This window comes from Dromiciops gliroides, chromosome 3, assembly GCF_019393635.1.
Source record: "Dromiciops gliroides isolate mDroGli1 chromosome 3, mDroGli1.pri, whole genome shotgun sequence".
Classification (NCBI taxonomy): domain Eukaryota; kingdom Metazoa; phylum Chordata; class Mammalia; order Microbiotheria; family Microbiotheriidae; genus Dromiciops; species Dromiciops gliroides.
In genome coordinates, this window is record NC_057863.1 from 500,330,193 (window position 1) to 500,354,274 (window position 24,082).

Below are 24,082 nucleotides of genomic sequence, written 5' to 3' on the forward strand. Positions count from 1 at the left end.
AAGACAGAACTTTTTTTTTAAAGGTTCGCTAACTCATTGCCTCTTCCTACCCAGTGGTCAATAGGGGATTGCTCTGTCCACTCAAAGAGCAAAGGGCCCATCATTGCTGAGTAATATACGTGGTCACCTAGAAGCGGCCAAGGATGATTACCATCAAGGATGATGATGTACTTATCTTCCCCAAAACACTCAAGTGCTGAATCATACATGCCTGACAAAAGGAGGGAAACCCCAAGTTATACTCAACTCTAGGCAACAATTTTAAACCTGGTTTTACAAAAAAGAAATTTTTAAAAATAACTATTTCAATATAATTGGTTTCTTTTGCAATCCTATGTATTTTATTTTACCCGTTTAAAATTATTACTCTGAGAAGGGGTCAATAGGCTTTACCAAATTGCTACAACAATTTTGTGTCTGTAACAAAACAGAGTTTAAGAACTCATGTTCTAAAGAGTGATTTCTCTTATAATACAAATATAACTAGCAATACTTGGCATCTATGTCATATTTCAAAGTTTACAAAGCACTTTGTACATACCATCCATTTGATCCTCACAGTAATCCTCCAAAATGAGTACCAAAGGTATAGTTTATCTCTGTTTTACAGATGAGAAAAGTGAAATACAAAGAACCTGAGTGACTTACCTGTGTCCATGTGGATGATAAATATCAGAAGTGGGATTTAAATTCAGATCTTTCAGGATGCTAAGTCTAATGCTTCTTTCATTGCCATACTGCTTTTTCATTGGAATACTCCATCTTTCTGAAGGCACCTAGAGAGAGAGGTTAAGGTATCTAAATTAATTTCAACTTCCATTTGACTATGCAGAATATGGAGAATGAAATTAGTCATATCATGTGTGTGTGTGTGTGTGTGTGTGTGTGAGAGAGAGAGATACCCATGAGAGTGTGCTCCTGTGTGTGTTTAGGGGAAGGGGGTAATGCAAGTCCTTTAAATCCTTTAGAGCAGAATATAAAAGTTTTTGTTTGTTTTTTTGCAGTGGTATGCTGGAGCCAGGCAAAATATGTGCTCGAGTGGGAGCGTGCACAATGCATGTGCGCGCACACACACGAACACATGAACACACAAAAACACAAACACACTTTTTTCTATCCAAGTTCATGGACTCCCTGAAATCTCAGGTTAAGAACACCAGCTCTAAATGGATAATACTGAATTGAATGTCTATTTATTTCACCATGGTAGAATAGCTTGATTAAACCTCTGAATCATCTCTGTGATTTAAGTTGATGCATCCGAATAGGACAAGGATGATTTTGTTCTTCTTTCTTCACAAGAGGGGCAATTGGTCTAGGTCTTTATCAGAGGAAAATGCCAAGCTAAAGAGTCTGACCAGACTCTATAGAAATCTAGGGATGGTATGATTAGAAAGCGAAATAACACAAATCCTTCCTCCTGTGCCCCCTTTTCCCTTGCCCTAGTTGATTGATTTTCTTACTGTAGCTATTGCAGATGCATAGCCAAATCTCATTTTCAGGGGAGAAGTAGCATGGTCTGGTGGACTAAGTACTGACAGCATCAGAAGACCTGATTTTGAATGTCATTTCTACCATTCATTAGCTGTGTGACTGTGGGTAAGTCTTTTAAAGACCCTATTTCAGTTTGCATGCCTATGAGTAAGTATAACAACATTTGTATAACCAACTTCACAGAGCTATTATGAGGAGCGAGACTAAGAAAAAAAATGTAAGCTATCATTTCTGCACCATTTACAAAGCAAATCCAGTTTCATTTGACACAAGTAACAGGTAAGATTTAAAAGATTCTTGCAATCCTTTAATTATTTTTTTAAAGTGAGCTTCCATATATTTGAATCCACTTATTTTTTTTCAAAGGAGAGGCACTACTATCTACTATTTTTAAATAGATTTCTTGAAAATTGCTACTTTCTGAGAATCTTTTTTAGCTAGGATGACCTTGGTTCCAAACCATTGTTGTACCATCCTCACTATGGTTCTATGCTGGTGATAATGACAATGATTATGATTGTTTAAGGTTTGCAAAATACTTTCTAGTAATCTCATTTAATGCTGACAGCAACCCTGAGAGGTAGATGCTATAATTGTGCCCATTTTATAGGTGAGGAATTTGAGGCAGAGAGAGATATTAAGTGATTTGATAAGGGTCACACAACTAATAAGCTTTTGAGGAAGGATTTGAACCTAGTTCTTCCTGTACTTTTTTTTTTTTTTTTTGCAGGGCAATGGGAGTTAAGTGACTTGCCCAGGGTCACACAGCTAGTAAGTGTCAAGTGTCTGAGGCCAGATTTTGAACTCAGGTACTCCTGAATCCAGGACCAGTGCTTTATCCACTGCGCCACCTAGCCGCCCCCCTTCCTGTACTCTTTCTGGGGGCATTTATGTAAACATATGCCACCTTAGCTCACTGAGAGCTGACAAGAGAAGTTTACATTTCAGGGCCCACAAAGTGGTGCTCACAGGGCTACCTTAACTCTGAAAAGCTGTCCTAAATAAAGCAGGCATTTTAGTTTTGCTTCTCAGTGACATTTCCAGATCTCTATTGGACTGTCTCTGTTCAATATAGCTACATTCTCTTCTGTTTGCATGAAACTATTTTAGGCATTGCTTGTTGGACAAATAGAGATATTGGAATATTTGAGAATCCTTGAGTCCATTCTAGGATCCAAGACTGATCCTTTGTTAACAGAGCCTACAGAAGTATTCTCTCCTCTTTGTCCCGCTCACAGCTAAAACGAGAATTATTATGGGTGCCTTAAAGTTCGACAGAGACATGGGGGGGGGGGAGAAGGAAGGAAGGAAGGGAGGGAGGGAGAGAAGGAGGAGGAGGAGGAGGAGGAAGAGGAGGAGGAGGAGGGGAGGGGAGGGGAGGAGAGAAGAGGGGAGGGGAGGGGAGGAGAGGAGGGGAGAGGGGAGGGGAAGAGGGGAGAGGAGAAAGCAAGCAAGCACTGGACCTGGAGTTAAGAAAATATGGGTTCAAATCCTGTCTTTAGTACTCCTTGAATGACCTCAGACAAAATATTTAAACTCAGTTTCATCCTCTTTAAAATGAGGATGTTGGCCTAAATGGGCTGGCTCCCAGTTCCCTTTTAGCTCTAAATGGCGACCCTATAATCTTTAGTCCTAGGTCTGTCATTCAATGTCTTTGAGCCTCCGTTTCCTCATCAAAATGAGGATTATACCCCCACTTCTGTGCCTCACTGTTGTTTCAAGGAAAGTGCTTTGTAAACATATATATGTATATATATGAATTATACAGAGAGGTTTCCGTTATACATGTATATTATTCCTGTGTACATATGCCTGTACTCTGGGGTGTGTGTGTGTGTGTGTGTGTGTGTGTGTGTGTGTGTGTGTGTGTGTGTGTAAACATGGAAAAGGGTTTTGAGATTTGGAACTAAAAGGAAGTCAAAGCAACGTGGAGTATTTCACAAATATGAAATCACCGTAGATACTAGACCTAATGTACAGGCATATAATAAAACCCAATAATATTCCACAAAGGAAGGTTATTCCTCCTTAAACCCCAATGCATTAGTTAGAAGGAGCAGAATAATGAGTGAGGGAATCCGCTGGGACCATCTTGCCCCAGACAGCGCCAGCAGCTTTGCTATCTAGACAAAGCTGGCTGGCTACTCACGCCGTTGCTCCTTTGATGGTATCAGAGGCTAGCCTGGGATTAGGTTTTTTTCCTATCTTTCCCTGGCTTGACCACACCCCCCAATTTATGGAGGCAGATCTATTAGGAACATTATGGTCCTTGCATCCTCTTTAGCCTCAGAACAGAGGATTCCCGCAGGTAGTTGGAAAGAAACCACAGTCAAGTGTGGGAAGCTCAGGACACATCCTTCACTCTGTCTCTGAATCAGCAAAGTAGTAAGTGAGGTGTGGAATTTCTGTCTAAAGATTCTTAATCTATCTTTTATTTATTTTTAGGGGAACTAAAAAGTGGGGTCTTCCAAGACACAAATGAGCTTTCCTTTTCTCTTATAAAATTCTTTTGTTTTCCCTAAACTTGTTTCCTAAATGCCAATATTCATTTATTAGTTGCTATGCTTGTTTGTATAGTTTAAATATATATATATATATATTTTATAACTATGTCTATGTTCCTTCCTGCCACCCTCCCACCTCTTCTCTTGTCTGACTTTTAAAAGGCAAAATCCAGTATGTTTCAGAGAGTTTTCGATTTACTTGTCAGGACCATGAAGCTGTTCTTGGGCATATTGGAGCATTTCCAAAGGAATAAAGCTGCAGTTAACAGATTGAAGTTTCTTTTTGTCTTTCTCTCCTATTGAGACTATCATTTTACATTTTTTTTGTCTTCAGCTTAATGAATTGCTTCTATGGAGAGGAAATTGCAAACTATTTGAATCCTGCAAACCCAACTTAGCTTTTTGTGTTTTTTCTTTTCCCCCTCCTGGGTTATATCTCCCAGCAACCAAAGTACTGAATAGTCCATAAAATTGTAGGTAAGACAAGGGAGTCTCAATTGAGAGATTTCTTTTTTCTTTCTTCCCACCACTACATATCCCCCCCCCCCAACAAAAAAAAATGGGACTGGTATTATAGAACAGACTTGGAAGAAACTGGAGGCATGAAATGGTAGTTCCTATCCATTCTTTATTTCAGTCAGGCATTTCTACCTTTGCATGTGTCTGTAAGCTGCTGCTAAATTCTCCCCATAGTCTCTTTTTCCATAGCATCTTTTGTGAGCAAAGAGTTTAATAAACTAGGCTAGCTCTGGGACTGAGAAATTTCTTCACAGAGATTTTAGTTATTGCACTGTGGATAAATTTTCTGATCTTAAGACCAATTTTTTTCCTTCTTCACACCACTGTTGTGTAACTAGAAAAGAGATATTTGTTAAACAACAGGAAATACAGATCTAAGAATGATAGCCTAGGCAGATCTATTTGATTTGTAAAAGTCTTGACACTTCAACTCTTTCATCAGTTGTGCTTCTGGATTTCATCTCTTCCTTTTTATCTGGGGAGAAAAGGTTTTCACTTCTTCAGCCATGGGGTCACAGGGTTGGAACTGTTGCTGTTCCTGACTTTATTGGTTTTGTTCAGATTTAACCTGTTGTTTCTGGGAAGGGAGGACTAATGACTTAATGTTGGCAAAGTTCTTTGAAGATGAAAAGCTCTTTTCATGTGCTCACTATTAAAGTTATTAATATTAATATTTGGAGAAGGCATGCTGCTTCTAATTGTAAATCAACAGTTCCCCATCCTTGCCAACTTAATGGTGAAATAACAAACAGCAGCAGCAGCCACCCAACCTCTTCCGTCCTGGTTCTGCAGCTGATGGGTCCTTGAGGCCAAAATCGTAATCCTAACAGGAAGGGTCTCCATGAACCGAAGTCCTTCCCCCAAAAGGTCCTACGAGTTGGATTGCGGGGGTGGGGCAGTGATTAAGGTGAATAAGGATAGAGCTGTTTTCTGGCAGCTTGTGGCCTTAGTAGGTAGGGAGCAAGCACTGACCAAGTCTAATTGTCTGAAATTAAAAGGTAATTCATTTAAAAGCGGATTGTTGTATGGTTTTATTAAAGAAAGAGTACAAGCTGGGACTCATTTCAACTGCTTTTTACCTATCATTATTTTTGTGGTGCCGATGTCTCTGGGAATCATTTAACATGTGCCCTATCCACTTTATAGGAGGCATCATAGGATAGGGCATAGAGAGGTGGTCTTGGAATCATGTAGACTTGGGTTCAAGTTTGACACAGCCCAGCTGTGTGACTCTGGGCAAATCACTTAGATTTTTAGTGCTCTAGGAAATTACAGAAATTGAGACTAGAAATTACAGAGAAAAGCGCTGACTTGGGGTTTCCTCAGGAATGTCTGTGAAATCACTGATCTAGTCTCTGTCCCTATCTACTTCATGAGGACATTGTGAGAATAAATAAAATAATAGATATAACATGTTTTTGAAAATTAAAGCACACACATCATATATATGTATATGTATATATGTATGTGTGTATGTATATATGTATAGGTATATGTGTGTATGTATATATGTATAGGTATATGTATATACCTATACATATATGTGTGTGTGTGTGTGTGTGTGTGTGTGTGTTTATATAAACCTATATCTGATTGCTTACTGCCCCAAGGTGGGGTAAGGGGAGGGAGGGAGAGAATTTGTAACTCAAAACTTTAAATAAAAATGTTTATTAAAAAATTAAAATACATATGCAAAGTATTATTAAGTAGTATTGCTATTGGTGAAGGAGGAGTGATGAGTTTTTATACTGGAAAATTTTTTGAAGGTGCAAAGAACTGAGCTTGCTTTCTCATTAGCAGTTTCTTTCCACCACACAGCCCTTTCCTTGTCTGGACTAGTCCATTGGCGGTACAGTCCCCATTATTTCTCACTAGTTTGCTGAAATAAACACCTGTTGTCAGAGGACCATCTCTCTGTGTAGAACACAATGCTATATATTCTCAACTGCTACAAAAACTCCCAGGCCAGTGAAAGTACTTTGCTCCTTGGCTATATGGCACTTGTTACACTCTGGCTTGCATTATAGTTACTAACATACTTGTATTTTGTGTGATACCTGACTGGATGACTGAAATACCTTTAGTGGAATGTAACTTCCTTGAAGGCAGGGTGCATTTCTTATATTCATCTTTTTCTCCTTCAGGAGTGCCAAGCACAGTGCTTAATATATATAGTAACAACTCCCTAAATAACTTTTGAATGAATGAAATGGGACAGTATGAACTTAAGGAAGAGTCTATTAAGGTCAGATTTCTCTCTTTTGTCAGATGCAGGGCTTGCTGAGAACTCCAATACTCAATATCTCTTTATTTTCTAGCAAATAGATTCACCTTTCTCAACAACTCTTCTTTTTGAATTTCAAAACCAAACTTCTTATTGATTTAATTGCCAATTCCTGATGGCAATTAGCAAATATTCAGTAATTTAGTTATTGCAGTAAGTGAATCCCTTCCTACAGGGTCATTTGTTCCTTACAGCTACTCACATGTGCTTCCCAGGGTCCAAATATCCCTCTCATTTCTATCCTAGTGAAGTTACTAGGTGTATGAGATACCATGGCTATTGCCCTTACCCACAGATTCCAGGTGTGGTACCATTTTTATTATACCTAAGACCTCTTTTGGGCTTTCAATGATTTAGGAAAAGGATGAATGGGTCTTCTCTAATCTTTTGGTCATGAGTAAGCTGACACAGGAAGACAAGTCCAACAGGAAGGTATGAAATGAACTATTTATTTCACCATTATTCATTTCCCACTCCTTCTCACCCTGTTCAAAGGGGAGATGACCAGATGGCTTATTTCATTGGTATGGGCAGCTTCCAGGTGAGATAATTCTATCTATTAATGAAGATCAACCCCTCTCTGCCATTCATAATTTTAGAAAGTTGCATAGAGCACAAAGAGACAAGCACTTAAAGCAACTAGATGATATTGGATAGAGAGCTGTGCTTGGAGAGAGGAAGACTTCAGTTGAAATCCAGTTCTTGATACTTACTATGTGACCTTTGGCAAGTCACTTTACCTCTGTTTGCCTCAGGTACTTCAGCTGTAAAATGGGGATAATAATAGAACCTATCTCCCTGGGATATTTGTGTGTGTGTGAGGCAATTGGGGTTAAGTGACTTGCCCAGGGTCACACAGCTAGTTAGTGTTAAGTGTCTGAGACCGGATTTGCTCTCAGGTCCTCCTGAATCCAGGGCTGGTGCTCTATCCACTGCACCACCTAGCTGCCCCTCTCCCTGGGATATTTGTGAGAATCAAATGACATATTTGTAAAGTACTTAGCACAGTGCCTGGCATAGCAGGTGATATAGAAATGCTAGCTATGATGAGGATGAGGATGATGGTGAAGTAACTTCCTCAGGATCACATCTAATTTGTGTTGGAAACAGGATTTGAACTCAGGTATTCCTGCCTCCAAGGCCAGTTCTCTGTATACTATGCTATGCTACCCCTCACCCTAAGCATATATTCTTCAGAAATCATAATTGAATTCCTGGCTGAAGAATACCTTCACTCTTTTTGAAAGTTGTATCTTTGGAAAAAGGTGTATCTTCTGAAGACAAGTTTTTAACTTTCAGGTTTCTCTAGGAAGCAAATTGGTCCCCCAACATACTTCATCTAAGAGATAAAGATCTCTTTCATTCCTAGAATTGCAAAAAATTGCCCATTATTTTCTTCAGTGGTGAGAATATTTTAGGGACAATTATGAACTAGGTCCTAGGTGGTACACTGGATTGAGTGCCAGGCCTGGCTCCAAGAAGACTTATATTCAAATCTAACCTCAGACATTTACTAGCCATGTGTTTGTCTTAGTTTCTTCAACTGTAGGAAGGGGATTATAACAACACCTACCTCCAGGGTTGTTGTGAGGATCATATGAGATAATGTTTGTAAAGTACTTAGCGTAGTATCTGGCACAAAGTAGATGCTTAATAAGTGTTTATTTTCCTCCCTATTCATTCCTAAAGAGAATTTGTCGAAGTTCTGTGATAGTACATTTGTTCTCTAACTTTTTGTCAGAAAGATGTTGATTTTCCTGAAGAGGTCTGGTTCACTGGAGGAGAAAAAGACTGATTCATTCTACTGATCAATCAACAATTATTTGCTGAGCAAAATCCCTCTGTAAATCAGTTGATGAATGCAACCTAAGCAGACAGTTCTTTGCTGCAGAAGTTTATAGTATAGTTGGGGGAAAGAGATACATGCATAAGCAATAATAAATAATAATAAAAAAGTGTATGATTAAGAGCTAAATCATGTCATACCTGTAGACTAAGTTCTTCAGAGTAAAGGAAGCTCAATGAGATCTACAGTAGTGATTTTGAAAGTTGGGAGGGATCTGAGAAATAAGCTAGTCTAGTACCCTCATTTTGTAGTGGAGAGAAGTGAAGTCAGAGGTAAACTCAACTGCCTGAGGTTACATGGCTCTTAGGAGGCAGATATAAGTCTTGAACCGAAATCCCCTTACTTTTAGTCTATAATCTTTCCTGACACAGGGAAGGGCCACTTTCCCTGCCAGTTTCCCTTTTTAGGAAGAAGATGAGAATGTTGCAATTGAATATGCCAGCCATCCAAAAAAAAATGGGGATATGCCAAGAATTTAGAGGGAGAAGAAATGTGTAATGAACCCAGATAATAATATAATGGAATGAACAGAAAGAAGCCAGTTTTTTTTAGGTCAAATGTCAAGAAAATATCTCTAACAGGAAGAACTATAACATAGTTTTCCCAAGAGAAGTGGTCAAATGGAAAACCCCATCATGTAAGTTATTTAAAATAGTGAAGCCTGTAATGCTAATTATTTTCAACAGTGCTTGAGTGAGTTCATGGCTAAACCAGCCTAGCAAGGGTTGTCAAGCTATTCTAGAGAAGAGGCCAAGAGAACTGTAACAAGCAACTCTCATGAAGAAGAGAAAACCTGAGAAGGTGCTTGGCCATTGGTGGGCATATGACATTTGAAATACAGAGAAATTATAATCAATCAATCAACAAAGCATTTACTAAGCAGTTACTCTGGGCCAGGAAGTAGGCCAAGCACTGGAAATGCAAAGAAAAAGCAAAAACAATACCTGACTTCAAGAAGCTTACATTCTAAAAGGGGGGAGGGGATAGCCTGTTCATACATGTTTATATGACACACATATACACAATACATATATACAAAGTACAAAGTAACTTTAGAGAAGTCACTAACTCAGGCCTGGAAGGGAGGAAGAGGATCTGAGAAAGACCTCTTGCCAAAGTTGCCTTTTCTTCTGAATCTTAATGGAAGCCAATGATTCTAAGAAGCAGAGGAGAGCATTCCAGGCATAGGGAACAGGTGGGGCAAAAGCATGGAAACTAGAAATGAAGTGTTTCATAAAAGGAGCAAGTAGGTCAATGCAATTGGATTCTATCATACAAGGAGGGGTGTGATGTATAAAAAAGGCTGGAAAAGTAAGAAAGACGCAGGTCATGAAGAGCTTAAAATGCCAGAGGACTTCATCCTAGAGGTGATCTTGGAATCTGCCATAGTTTATTCAGTAATATATTCCTATTGTCTTTAATATTCATAAAACCATAGGATTTTAGGGTCGGAAGACATCTTAAAGATTATCTTCATTTTTACAGATGAAGACAATGAGGCTCAGATATCTTTCTATCACTCCAAGGAACAACAACAATGCTTGAAATTTCACTAGATAAAAACTAAAGTTCTCTTCAATTTTGAGTTCAGCTTCAATTCTGATTCATTTTGATGCAATTCAGTACAACATATTAATTGGGGTCAGACTACATGGAAGTGAGCACACTAGGGAATACCCAAATGATAAAATAAGATGCAGTCATTGCTTTTAAGCATCAGACAATTAATAGATGTCCATACTGATGTGGCCTTGTCCCCAGCAGTCTCTGCTTCCTCCTTATGGAGCCTCTGTGTCATAGGTGGCAGACAGAACATTCCTCTCCTTTTCCTGTCTGCCCCCCCCCCTTAAATAAAAGGTTCTGTGTCAATTTCCAAAAAGTCCAGTGTGAGAGTTTGTTTTCCAAGTCTACAGATGTCATGGAGTAGACACTCCTGTAGAGTAGGGGTGGTAGCTAAAAAAATGAATCGTCATTATGGTTGAAGTCTACCAAGTTGTCCTCTTGTTTTCCCTGCACCATCAGACAACTTCCTAAAGAATTTCTAGTCCATATTAAATACAATGAAGAAAATTATAATCCTGCTGATTTCTTTCTTAGAAATTTACTAGTTCTTTATGTTTATATCAAATTACTAAAGGGTCATCTATCTCACCAAGATATCGGTTTTTCTCAGAAAGCTGCAACGTTTCTTCACTTCTATTGTGCAATCTTTCAATAATAAGCTGATTCCAAACCACTAGACAAAGGATGATCTTGGAGCTTGCTGCAAATAACCAGGGTTACATTGGAGAAATGATCATGCCTATTCTGTGAGTTTCACATTGTCAGGCTAGGTATCCCAGTATGATGGAGAACTGCACTGTGGAGGTATAGATAGGCAGAGAACAGTTTGGTGAACAACTAAGTACCATTGTCCTGTGAAATAAAGTGTAAAGGGACTGGGGAAATGGGACACGTGGATTTTAGTACAAACTATTCTATTTACATTGAAAAAGTCCTTTAACCTTTCTGAATCTCAGTTTCCTTCTCTGTAATACAAGATTAAATGACCCTCTGAGATCCCTTTTCATACTGAATAGCAAAGAATGAGACAGCTTAATGGTGCTAGAGCACTGGACTTGGAGTTAAAAAGACATGAGTTCTCTTTTGGCCCTAGATACTTACCAGCTGTGTGACCCTGGGCAAGTCACTTGACCTCTGTTTGCTTCAGTTTTCTCATCTGTAAAACCTCCTATTGTTGTTGTGAGTACAGAATGAGATAATATTCACTTAGTATAGTTACTGACACGTAGTAGGCACTATATAAATCTTAGCTATTATTGCTGTTGTTATTGTTATTATTATTATCTGGCCTCAGATATTTACCAGCTGCGTGAACTCAGGCAAGTCACTTAATCTCTGTCTGCATCTGTTTCCTCATCTGTAAAATGGGGACAATAATAGCACCTACCCCCTACGGTTGTTGTGAGGACAGAATGAGATATTTTCAAAGCACTTTGCAAACTTTAAAGTGCTATATCAGTGCTGGCTATTATCATTACATCTATTTTCAGATGTGGCAAATGTGTCAATTTATTGTGTTTGACTATCCTTTTTTACTCATGTTATATGTGAGGAGGTCTTCAGGATGGAGAATGATAGTGATGCAATAAAACCACAACAATGAAATGTTTAGACAAGCAGAGCAGTGTTGATGTTATTGCAACAAATTTAACAGCTTAAAAACAGCCTAGGTAATAGAAATTTAGGTTCATATGCAATCCCCTTTGTATTCTTTGCATACTGAAAGGATCATGTTTATTAAATTCATAATAAAAAAATGGAAAAGGTCCCTTACAGTTCTAAAATCCTATGATTCTCTGATGTCCCTTTTCATTAATGAATTTCTCTAAGCTGCTAGTATATTGTGCTTGTTTTTTCATCAATGTGGGGTGGGAGGACAATTAATTTCTACTTGCTATAGTTAACGCAAAATCCAAGAGCTGGAACAGAACACTGGACTGGGTTCAACCCTGGCCCTGCTACTTAATATCTATGTGACCTTAGGCAAGTCACTTCTCCTCTCTGGGCTTCCGTTTCCTCTTCTGTAAGAGTGGAGTAGGGGGTGGAAGGAATGACTTCTGAGGGCCATCTGGCTCTAAATCAGTGAACATATGACAATAAAATGAATGAATCTTCATTCTCATAATGAGAACAAAAGAAGATGGGGAGAAACAAGGCAGTTAGGGATTTTTTGTTTCAATATGCTCAGTTAGAGTGACATCATTCATATTTTTTTAATGGTTTTGTCAAGATTTCTCAGAAGATGCAGAGTTTGTTGATTGTGTCTGCAATCTCTTTTAGGGCCAGGGCCATATCTAAATTTGGTGTTGAATACCACACCCTAAACACACTAAAGCCCTGAAAATAACAATTATTTAAATTCTCATGCTCTCTGGGGATTTCTTTGGTTGCAACTATTATTCTGTGGCATTTTCTGTCTTAAAGTTTATCCTTTATTTAGATTTGATCAAGAACCTAACCTAACATCCATGATTATGAAAAATGGGTGAATGATCTCTAAAACCACTCCTTAATATTAAATTCGTTCATTCATTCATCTACACATTAAAAAAAATGAACTTCTACTATGTGCAAAGCACCATGCTTTGTGCTGTGCGATAATGATGTAGCCAAGTATGAATCTTCCCCAAAGCTACCAAGAGGACTTTGGGGATGGTATTTGAAGGACAGACTGTGGAGTCACTTTTGCTAATTAATAGAAATCCACTTTTAGCCTGTTACCATTTAGAAGTGGTTACTGAGTTAGATTTGATAAATCTAGCACTCTGTTACATCCTATGGATACAAAAATTAAAAACAACAATCTGTCCTCAAGGTGCTTCCATTCTCCTGAAGGCAGGGGTCGTAATAGCAAGAAAACATGACTTTTAGAAGAAATGGTGTGATGTTGATAAAAACAGAAATCCGGACAGAGTGACTAAGAAAAGTGAAGGAATTAAAGCCATTTCCAGTTGAAGGCATGGGCAAAGACTTCATGGAGGAGAGTAACCCTGAGCTGAGGCTAGAAGAAAGGAAGGATTTAGTAGGAAGAGATAAGAAAGGAATACATTCCAGTCAAGGACTCAGGGGGAGGGCAAGGAAAGGGGAAGCAGTCTAAATTAGGTAGATGAAATAAATCGCAGATTTCAGGTTAGCTTTCAGTACTTAGAATTGGCATCTTTGCCTACGTCCTTGATGGCTTGATGATCAATGCAAATATTTTCTCATATGATCTGGTACCTCCCTTCTGTACTTACTTGCTATTGTTGGGAAATCCATGCTTTGATTTCCTAAAAGTAATTGCCAGAATCCAGAATAATTCAAGGGGGGAAAAAGCTTTAGTCACAAGTTAAAAAGAAATAAAGATACATATTTTTAGAGGCCTTTTTCTAGAGGATTATGACCAAACAGAAGATATCTTAATAGATTCCAAGCTTCTGCTATAAAATCTAAATATCATAGAATCTTTGAATAAGAAAAGACTTAAGAAATATGTTATAACTATCTACTTTATACATGTCATTTATACAGCATCCTTGGCAATTGGTTGTCCAGATGTGTCTGTGTGCCTTTTCTGATGGAGAATTTACTACTTTGTGAGGCAGATTATTCCATTTTCAGGTGGCTTTAATTATTAGGAAGTTACTTCTTCCTTCTATTGAGCTAAAACCTGCCTCCCTAAAACCTCAAATATTTTTTTTTCTTGAGTCAGTATCATAGTAAAAGTCTTTAAAAATAACAGCATGTCATGAAAGGGACTGGATCTCTAAATATTCTAATATTCTTGTATCATTCTACTCCCAGGGGAACTTTTAGTATCAATAAACGAGTTTAAGATTTAATTGGCACTGGATCAACACCACCATATATACAGTGGCAAGTCTGACTTTAGAAAGTATGGCATATAATTAGAGGATGAAATTTTTTAGAGAATAGGAAAATGGATTTACATGATTTTTAACTCATTTGTTCAAATGGGAATGGGTGGTGGTTAAGAGAAGACTAAAAGTAGGGAGGAATAAAGTTAAGATTAGTCAAAGTGTCCATTCAAAAATAGACTTCCAATTGATAGATTTCTCTCTCAAATGGAAGAGACTAAGGAAAAGTCTACTTGCCCTTCCACCTACTGAAAAGTTACCACTGGCATGTTGCCAAACTCCATGGTAACAATGTTCGGCTGTTTGCCCAACATTGGGCACACATTGGAATGTTCACAACATTGGAACGAACTGTTCCTTATTTATTTCAAATCTTTTTTTTTTAACCAATTAACAACAGTAAGGAGGAGTACACCTAAAACACTCATCACAAAGTCCACTCAATGTTTTTAGTAAGCTTTCATAAAACCAACCTCTAAGTTACATGTTGCATGCACCTATGTCCACTTATCTTTGTCAAAGAGACAACTTCACTTTCTCAGTTTACTTGGAGATTTACCCATATAGTTATTTCTTTCATGCATCAAATGTCCTTTTCACATATAGTTCCTTTCAGCCAATTATTTACTTACTGACTAGAAAAAACATAACTAGCACATGTATATGAAAGGAAACAAAAATTGCATCCCCTTTACTATTTTGCTATAAAAACCAACCCTAGCTAATTATACAACTACTTATTAGCTGGACAAGTCACTTCACTTCTCTGATACTCATTTTCCTAATCTGTAAAATGAGATAATAATAGTACCCTCTTTGTAGAGCTGATAAGGATCAAATGAAATAATGAATGTAAAGCACTTTACAAAGCTTAAATAATTATATCAAATTATTATTTTTGTTATTATTCATGGAAAGAGTACTGAACCTAGAACCAAAGAACCTAAGTTCCAAATCTATCTCTGCAGTTGTGAACTGGGAATAATATTAATAGGTGAAATAGCACTTTAATATTACCATGCTTAATGTTGGGAGGTCGGTGAGATTTGGAGAGACTGATTTAGTTGCCTAGGGTTGATCAGATAGAAAGCTTCAAAGTGGGATTTGAACCTAGGTCTTGCCTAACTTCAGGTCCAGTACTCATTCCACTCCAAGAGGCTTCCTGTCATGTCACTTTCTAGACCTCATTTTCCTTATCTATCTCCAAGAACTTATTTCACAGAATAGAGATCCTTGAACTAATGGGGAAAAAAAATATCAACAAACAGGTGCTGGAGCTCCCAGAACTGATGTGAATTGGTCTTCAGCACTTATTAAGAACTCTCTCTCTCTCTCTTTTTTTTTTTTTCGTGAGGCAATTGGGGTTAAGTGACTTGCCCAGGGTCACACAGCTAGTAAGTGTTAAGTGTCTGAGGCCGGATTTGAACTCAAGTACTCCTGAATCCAGGGCTGGTGCTCTATCCACTGGGCCACCTAGCTGCCCCCAAGAACTCTCTTTCTTGAGAGTAGGAGGACCAAGATTTCTTCTCTCTGCAATCCTCCCAATGCCCCCCTCCCAACTTTGGCCTCAAGGTTCTTAACATATTCAGCCTTAAAATAAGCTTTCTGATGAGAAATGGGTGAACATTTAACCAACTGACTGAGCCTGAAGCACTTATCTGAAGGTGGGTGTGAAGCACAAGTCAGGGAAAGTTAGTGACCAAACACTTTACAGATGAGAAAACTGAGTCACAGAGAAGAGTCTAAAATACCAGTGCTAGGGGGCAGCTAGGTGGCACAGTGGATAAAGCACCTGCCCTGAATTTAGGTGGACCTGAGTTCAAATCTGACCTCAGACACTTGACACTTACTGTGAAACCCTCATTGCCCCACAAAAATAAAATAAAATAAAATAAAATACCAGTCCTAGAGCTAGATTTGGGGCATCAGGGTTGTGTATTCACCACATCAATAGTGCATTTTTAAATTTGATCTCTCACTTTCAGCAGAGCTCTATAAAGATCTTTGTGTTTCTTCTATGAGAGGATGTGGTTGGATGGTACAAACCTTCGATTGGGGAATCAATAAGACCTAGAGTTAGTCTGGCTCTGCCTGAAATTTACCTCAAGCAAATCATAAGCTCTGCCAAAGTCTTTGTCTATAAAATGGAGATGCAGCTAGTCTTTGCTTTGCTTGCCTCACAGAGCTGTTAAGCATTGAATGGCATGTATGTAAATTTATTTTGGAAACTGTATAATGCTATAAAATATTCAAACATGATCATACTTTCATTTAGAAATAGATAGATGTGGGATGCTATTCTTTGAAGTGGATTTGCAGCTGGGTCTGTCAACATTCAGTTCCTCTGACTAGCATGGACAATCTGATGGATTTCCACTTGGTGTGACCTCCCACATTTGTGCGACAGGATTGTATGCTCAATTATGTAATGACATGTAAGCATTGCTACATGGTATAGATGGTATATGTGTTGTCACTTGAGCATAACTGACCTTGTCCTTCATAACACCTCAGTAATAACTATCTATACTATTTTTATACCTCGGTGGGTCTTCTGGCTTACAATCCAGGGCCATAAACTATAAGATACACTATTTCTAGATTTTAAATGTTATGAGAGTAGAGAGCCAGGAACATCAGAGGAACTGGGCTCATCTCTACCACTTCCTGACTGTGACTTTGGGTAAATCACTTCTCCTGTAAAACCAGACTAGATGAGCTCTGAGGTCCCTCCCAGCTCTAACATTTGGTGATTCTACAGCTCTAAGGAAAAATGGATTTAGGTAAGCATCCTCTCATTTTCAGGTGAGAGCCACTTTTTCTTCGCAAGCCAACAAAGTTTTGAATGCCCCTGTTGCCCACTTCTGCGAGGGTATTCCTGGCCTGTGGCAGATGGTTTGTGTCACAATCTACAAATGGTGAAAGGGTATGCTTTTTTTCAAAAAATAATAAAGCAGTAATCCATTTCTGTCCCAAAGTTATTTCCTGAGATGAGAGCCCTTGAGAGCTCTGGCAACTCCCTCTTTTGAGTTTCCTCCCTGGGCAAAGGGCTTTTCCTCAAGGGATATGTCACTCATATAGAATATAGCTTCAAGAACCCAGCACAGCACGGAATGCACCATATGTTGGGCCTGGGGTTTCCTCCCGTACACTGTCAGTTGGAAAAAGAAAACATATTTCTTCCAAACATTTTTCTAAGTACATTTCCATGAGGAGGAGTGCAGTCTGGCAGGCAGACCAAAGGCCCCAGAGGCCTCAAATTGGGCATCAGAACATGGCTGACAGGAAGGACCTTTCTCTTAGGATGAGCTGGAGGGGAGAAAGGTCAATTTTTGTTGATAGGAGGCTGAGGAGGACTGGACTATTATGACGAACTAATGGCATGTGGTCGGGGATTTTTCTGTAGCCAGTGCTGACTTAGGGTTCTGTGGGTACTTTCTTTGGAGGTGGTTATTGGAATCATTGAGCAAACTCCCCCATGTAGGGTAAAAAACAAACAAACAGGGGCAGCTAGACGGCGCAGTGGTTAAAGCACCGGCCCTGGATTCAGGAGGACCTGAGTTCAAATCTGGCCTCAGACACTTGACACTTACTAGCTGTGTGACCCTGGGCAAGTCACTTAACCCCCATTGCCCTGCCAAAATAAAGACAAAAAACAAAAAACAACAAAAAACAAACAAACAAACACAAAAGAACTCCATGGTTGTCAAGCCTCTAAAGAGTAATTTGGATCACTCCTTTGGATAGCTATAAAAGGTACAAGTTACTTTAAGGAAAAGTGGTCAATTGTTCTGGGTTAGAAAGTTCAAAACGATATTCTCCATTTGCTGTAAGTGATCTTGCTAATGCTATAGCAACAGGCAACTGATGGTGCAGTGGATAAGGTAATAAGTCTGGAGTCAGGAAAACCTGAGTTCAAATCTGACCTCAGACTCTTATTGGCTGTGACTTGGACAAGTCACTTAATTCTGTTTGTCTCAGCTCCCTCAACTATAAAATGGGGATATTGGATCAAATGAGATATTTGTTTAAAAAAAAAATAGTGCTTGGCACATAATAGGTGCTACAGAAATGCTTATTCCCTTCCCTTTAACCCAAATGAACAAGGGCAGATCAAACCCTTAGAAATGGCCAGAAGGTGATGGGTAGATAATGACTTGACTTTTGTTGAATAGTGAAAAGGACATTGGATTTGAAGTGAGAAGATCTGGATCTGAATCAGAGCACTTACTACCTCAGACAAGTGACCTTGGACAAGTCACTTTGCCTTTGTCTACTGTATTTCTTTACCTGGAGGAGGAAAAAGTTGTGTTAAATGGTCTGTATATTTCCATCTAGCTTTGCCTTCTATGGTTTTATGAGGAAAGCAGAGAATATCCCACCTAGAAGGAGTCTTTTGAGGTTATAAAGTCTCTTTCTGCATCTGGAGGCAGGACAATATTCAGACTATTCATAAATTCCAAGAGAAGATGATCAAAATCTTCCTTAGTATATCATTCTAATTACTTACTAGCATGAAGTAGAGTTTTAAAAAATTCAAATAAAATGTATCATGGAATCAATAATAAATTAAAGAAAGAATTTTTCTAGGATGTTCTCAAGTAGACAGGCTATCTAGTCTAGTCCAGTCTACCAAACCTTGTACAGCAACACCTTCAGTACTATGAAATACAGGTGTCACAGTGCAACTGAGTATTTCCCTCATCTCTATCAATGTTCTTTTAAATCCCTTAACATTTTGCCATTTTATTTCAAGGTGGCAAGTAGAAACAAGTCTTATGTTGTGAAAAGACCACTCGTCTCTGATTTAGCAGATCTGGGTTCTAAAGAGGAGGAGAAAAGAAAGGAGAAGGAAGTAGGGGTGAAGGAGGAGGAAGAGGTGGGGGAGAAGGAAGGAGAAAAGAAAAGAGGCTCACAATGACAAGGAAAAGGATGAGAAAGAAGAGAAAAGGAAAAGGAAAAGGAGGAAAAATGAGAAGTAGAAGGAGGAAAGGGAAGATATTTATTTTTACTTTAAGGTTTTCATTTTTTCTTTTAACATTCTTTTTAGAAATTAAATCTTTTTTTTCAATGAACAAAAATCCAATTTCTCTCTCTCTTACTTCCCTTGCCCCTGACTGGGGGGGGGGGGGGGAGAGAAAAGAAAAGCAAATCCTTGTAACAAATATATATAGTCAAGCAAAACAAATTCCTGTATTGGCCATTTCCAAGGATTATACATCCCAATGCACTGAGTCCATCACCTTTCTATCAGGAGATGAATAACATGCTTCATAATGAGTGCTCTGGAACTGTGGTTGACCACTGTTTTGATTAGAATTCCTAAGTCTTTCAAAGTTATCTGTCTTTACAACATTGTTGTTATTATATAAATCATCCTTCTGGTTCGTCTCACCTGACTATGTCTCAGTTCATATAAGTCTTCCCAGGTTTCTCTGAAATTATGCTTTTCATTATTTCTCACAACACAATAATATGTTGTTACATTTATATATAAACCTTAGCTTATTCAATCATTCCCCAGTTGATGGGAGTTTCCAGTTCATTGCCACCACAAAAAGAACTGCACTAAATATTTTCATACATGAATTTATTTCCTCTTTCTTTGACTTCTATGAGGGCATAGACCTAGTAGTGGCTTACAAAGTGCTTTATACACTTTACCTCATTTGATCCTCACATCAACCTTATGTGTTAGGTACCATAGGTATTTTTATAGATAAGTATACCAAGGCTCAGAGAGATTATCTGACTTTCCCATAGTTACTTAGCTAGTAAATACCAGGGAGGTATTTGAGCATTTTTCCTCATTTGTAAAATGATGATAATATTATTTGTACTTCCTATCTCACGGGAGTGGTATGAGGATCATATGATAGAAGGAATAGAAAGTATTTTGTAAGCTTTACATATACACCTGTCAGCTATCATTATTTAGTGTCAAATGCAGTCACTAGCCCTTTAAATGTTAAAATGGACATCAGAAAGGACAGATTGATAGCTAGCTACCAGTTGGCTAATTTGAGAGAGATATCAAGTCAGGTTAGCAAGCTATGTGCCAGACAGTGTGCTAAATGCTGGGAATACAACAAAAGGCAAAGGATAATCCCTGTTCCCTCTAGGAAAAGCTCACAGTCTAATAAGTGGAGGCAACATGCAAACAAGATACATATAGAATAAATTGGAGATACTTGGCTATATACAAACATCCATGTACAAGCAAAATATATATAAGATCAATTGGAGATAATTAATAGAGGAAAGGCATTAAAGGGTGTCAGGAAAGCCTTGTAGAATGGCTGAAATTTGGTTGTAACTGATGTTTAGAATAATGAAACTGAAGGTTGCTGCAACATCAAAGAAACACTTATATTCAGTGTATTAATAAAGCAGGAAAGTGAGCTAATGCATTTCAGAAAAAAAACAATAGCAATGGTTGAAACAAACAAATGGGGGGAACAAAGGTTTTCTTATTAATCCTCAGTAAGGTAATTAAATCGACCAGAATACTTCATTCCTTATGCATAAGAGCTAGTCAGATTACAAAAACAAAACAAAAGAAAAAGAAAGAAAACCTCATATAAGAGCTGTTCCTCTCTTTTTTGCTCCCACAGCAAATAATAATAATAATAATAATAATAATAATAATTCTCTAATTCTTCAAAGATGGGTTCCTTTCTGCTTCCCTGGGACTTTCCTTTCTTTTGGATCCCAACTTGAATTCTACCTCGCTAGTTAGGGCTTCACTTGTGTATACCAGCATTAAGGGTTCATTTCTTTCTCCAAACTGTAGCACTTGTCTATAGGACTCATGGGGCAGCACCTTGAGATACATCCCTTTTATGTTTGTGTAGTCCCAGTAACTACTGCAGGATCTCATGTGCATTTTAATATGTCAGAAGATCTGTCAACTATCAATATAGGTGTTCCCTCTAACTCACCTATCACCTTAATACAGATTTAGAGATGGTGGCCATTAAATCGAATCTGTTCATTTCACAGAAGACACCAAAGACCAATGATATGAAATGTTTTGTCAGAAGCTCCATGAGAAGCAGAAACAGAATTTGAAGCCAGTTTCTCTAACTACAAACTCAGCTTTCTTTTCACAGTTTCCCTTCACATGCTGTTTAATTGTTGTCTATGTTCTGCCATAAATACTCTATAAGGGACTTAACCATTGTAATGGAGGCCTTCTCTCCCACTCCTTGCAAATTTTAATGGTGGTAGTTGGGGAAGGTCTAGATCTGTGATTTCATACACATGAAGGCCTCCCGTTGGAGAAACTCCCTCTATCAATGCAAACTGGCAATCTGTTTGCAATGTATAGTCTTGAATGGTTACATAGAAGCATGGAGAACTCTAGTGATTTGCTCATGGTCACATGGTATGTCAGAGGCAAACCTTGAACCCAGGTGCTCCTGATTCCAAGGCTGGCACTCTACACATTGCATTATACCATTCATTCTCTTACCTGAAAACTTCTCCTGAGGTCTCTCTAAAGGAACACTACTGACCTTGTACATGAAAGGCACTTAATAAATGTTTACCAGACTAAATGGAATTGAATTAAATTGAAAGCTTTCCTTCTCCAAATGGTCTGAGGATTCCTGGAAGACAGGGACTGTATTTTATATCTCTTTGTATATCCAGTAGCCAGGAGAGTGCCTTGTATTTAGCAAATGTTCAGTAAATATTTGTTGCTAATCAGAAGGCAGTATCATATATGATAAAAGTCCAATAGGTAGCTGTGAGAAGTCTAGGATGCACCATGGATAGAACAACTGGACCTGGAGTCAGAAAGACCTGAGTTCAAATCTGACCTCAGAAACTTACTAAACGTGTCACCCTGGGTAAGTCACTTAACTTCTGTCTGCCTCAGTTTCCTCAATTGTAAAATAGGAATTATAATGGCACCTATCTCATAGGGTTGTTGTGAAGATCCAATGAGATAATATTTGTAAAGCACAAAGCAGAGTGCCTGATATTCAGTAGGCACCTAATAAATATTGTCATTTGAGTCCATTGTAGACAATTTGCTAAATAACTCTGGCCCTCAGTTGCCTCATATGTAAAATGAAAGGACTTAAACTAGATGATTTCTACTATCTCTTCAGTGTTGAACATTAAGAATTGAAGTTAAGAGTTCCCAGTCCATACATCCATAAGTGCATGTTCAATAGATTCTCTCTCCCATGCAGAGCCTGCCAAGATGATGAGTTACTATGTGGATTCAACAACCAGCAGCCCTGCCTCCTACTCTGCTGCTCGTCCGGGAGGATTGGTAAGTTGTTTTCTCTTCCTTGCTCTCATTTTCCATTAGGGCCCAGAAACTGACCTACCTAATCATCTTAATTAATCACTCCAGTATCCTTGCCAAGAAAACCACATGGATAGAGGGCTGGACCCGTGATCAGGAAGATCTCCGTTCAAATATGGCCTCAGGTCTTTATTAGTTATGTGAACTAGGGAAGGTCATCTAGTCCTTGTCTGCCTCTGTTTCCTCATCTGTAAAATGGGGGTGGGTGGGTGGGTAAGTGGGTAATAATTGCGCTTACCTCTCAGAGTTGTCAGAATAAAATGAAATAGATAATATTTGTGAAGTGCTTTGTAAACATTGGTAGTTAGCTCTCATTATTTTGGAATCGTTAAGATGTAGTGTTTATCTTTCCTTGGATAAATGCACACAATAAAAACCCAGGAATCTGATTTCTGCTTCACAGGACCACAGAATGTGTGGGTTTGACAGAATTTACTCTAAACACATTTCCCTGTGGAAAGTTAGTATCTTCTGACCAGTTGAACCTGGGATGGTTTTTTAGGGACTGTTGTCTAAATCCTAAACCTTCAAGTATCAACAACATTCTAAAATTAGTGAAAGATTTTCTGGGAAAAGCTCTGGATCCCTGGAATGATAGGAATGCTGAAACAGACAATGAAAACTTTTAGCATCACACCCCTCTATTTACAGGTAGAACTTAAGCCATTGCCATGCAAATTGTCTGGGATGTTGTTGAATTCATGCATGTGGCTGAGAAGTGACCTATAAAAGACCCTTTCAGACTTGAGGATTTTTGCTCCATTGATTATCAGTCAACAAGTATTTATTAAGCATTTACTATGTATTTACTAGGTACTGTGCTGTGGAGGGAATACAAAGAAGGGTAAAAGTCCTTGCTCTCAAGGAGCTCACAGCCTAAGAAGGGAGACAACATGCAAACAATTTTGTATAACCAATACATATGCAGGATAAATGAGGGATTATCAATAGAGGAAAAGCATTGGTCTTAAAGGGGATCAAGTAGAAGCTTCTTGTAGAAGGTGGAATTTTAGCTGGAACTTGAAGGAAGCCAGGGAAACCAAAAGGTGGAGATGAGGAAGGAGAGAATTCTGGGAAAGGGAAACAGGTAGTGAAAATGCCCAATCTGAGATAGTAAGTCATTTTAACTACTATAAATACCCAAGTTAATGACAATGGGCATATGAAGGGAGATGCTATCTGCATCCAGAGAAAGAACTGATAAGTACAAGTCGGTATAGAATTATTTTTACATATATATGTATATACATACATTCACATATTTATGTCTAATAGAAACCATCTAGGGGAGGAGGGAGAGGGAAGAAAAAAAAGGAAAAAAAGAAATATACTTGATAATTTTATTATAGATTTAAAAGGAATAACAAGTTGTACATAATAGGCTTACAGTTTTGTATACAAACATCTTTTTCTTCTATTGCTATGTTATGAATATACTTGTTTTCTTAAATAAATTTAAAATAAAATAAATAAACAGAACTACAGCAAAAAAAAAAAAACAACCAAAGAAACAAAAAACCAAACCCTAAAATGCCCAGAGGCCGAGATGTTGCCATAGATATGTATGCATCTCTCACAAAGCTCCCCTGGAGAGGTTCCACCCTCTATCTGTTACATCTGATTCAGTAAATTATTTCTTATATCTTATATCTAATCTAAATCAAATCTCTCATTTATACATTCAGAGTTTAAAGT

General features: G+C 38.2%; 1 protein-coding gene across 2 annotated transcripts in view; it reads left to right on the plus strand.

Annotated features, from left to right (window-relative positions):
* The first annotated feature begins 3,812 nt into the window (after positions 1-3,812).
* The window catches only part of ETS1 (ETS proto-oncogene 1, transcription factor), a 194,462-nt gene continuing 174,192 nt past the window's right edge, over positions 3,813-24,082 (plus strand). For both annotated transcript variants that reach the window (XM_043994315.1, XM_043994318.1), the window contains exons 1-2: positions 3,813-3,888; positions 22,269-22,351. In XM_043994315.1, the coding sequence (XP_043850250.1) occupies positions 22,280-22,351 (72 nt within the window). In that variant the 5' untranslated portion in view covers positions 3,813-3,888; positions 22,269-22,279. The remainder of the gene's footprint in view (positions 3,889-22,268; positions 22,352-24,082) is intronic.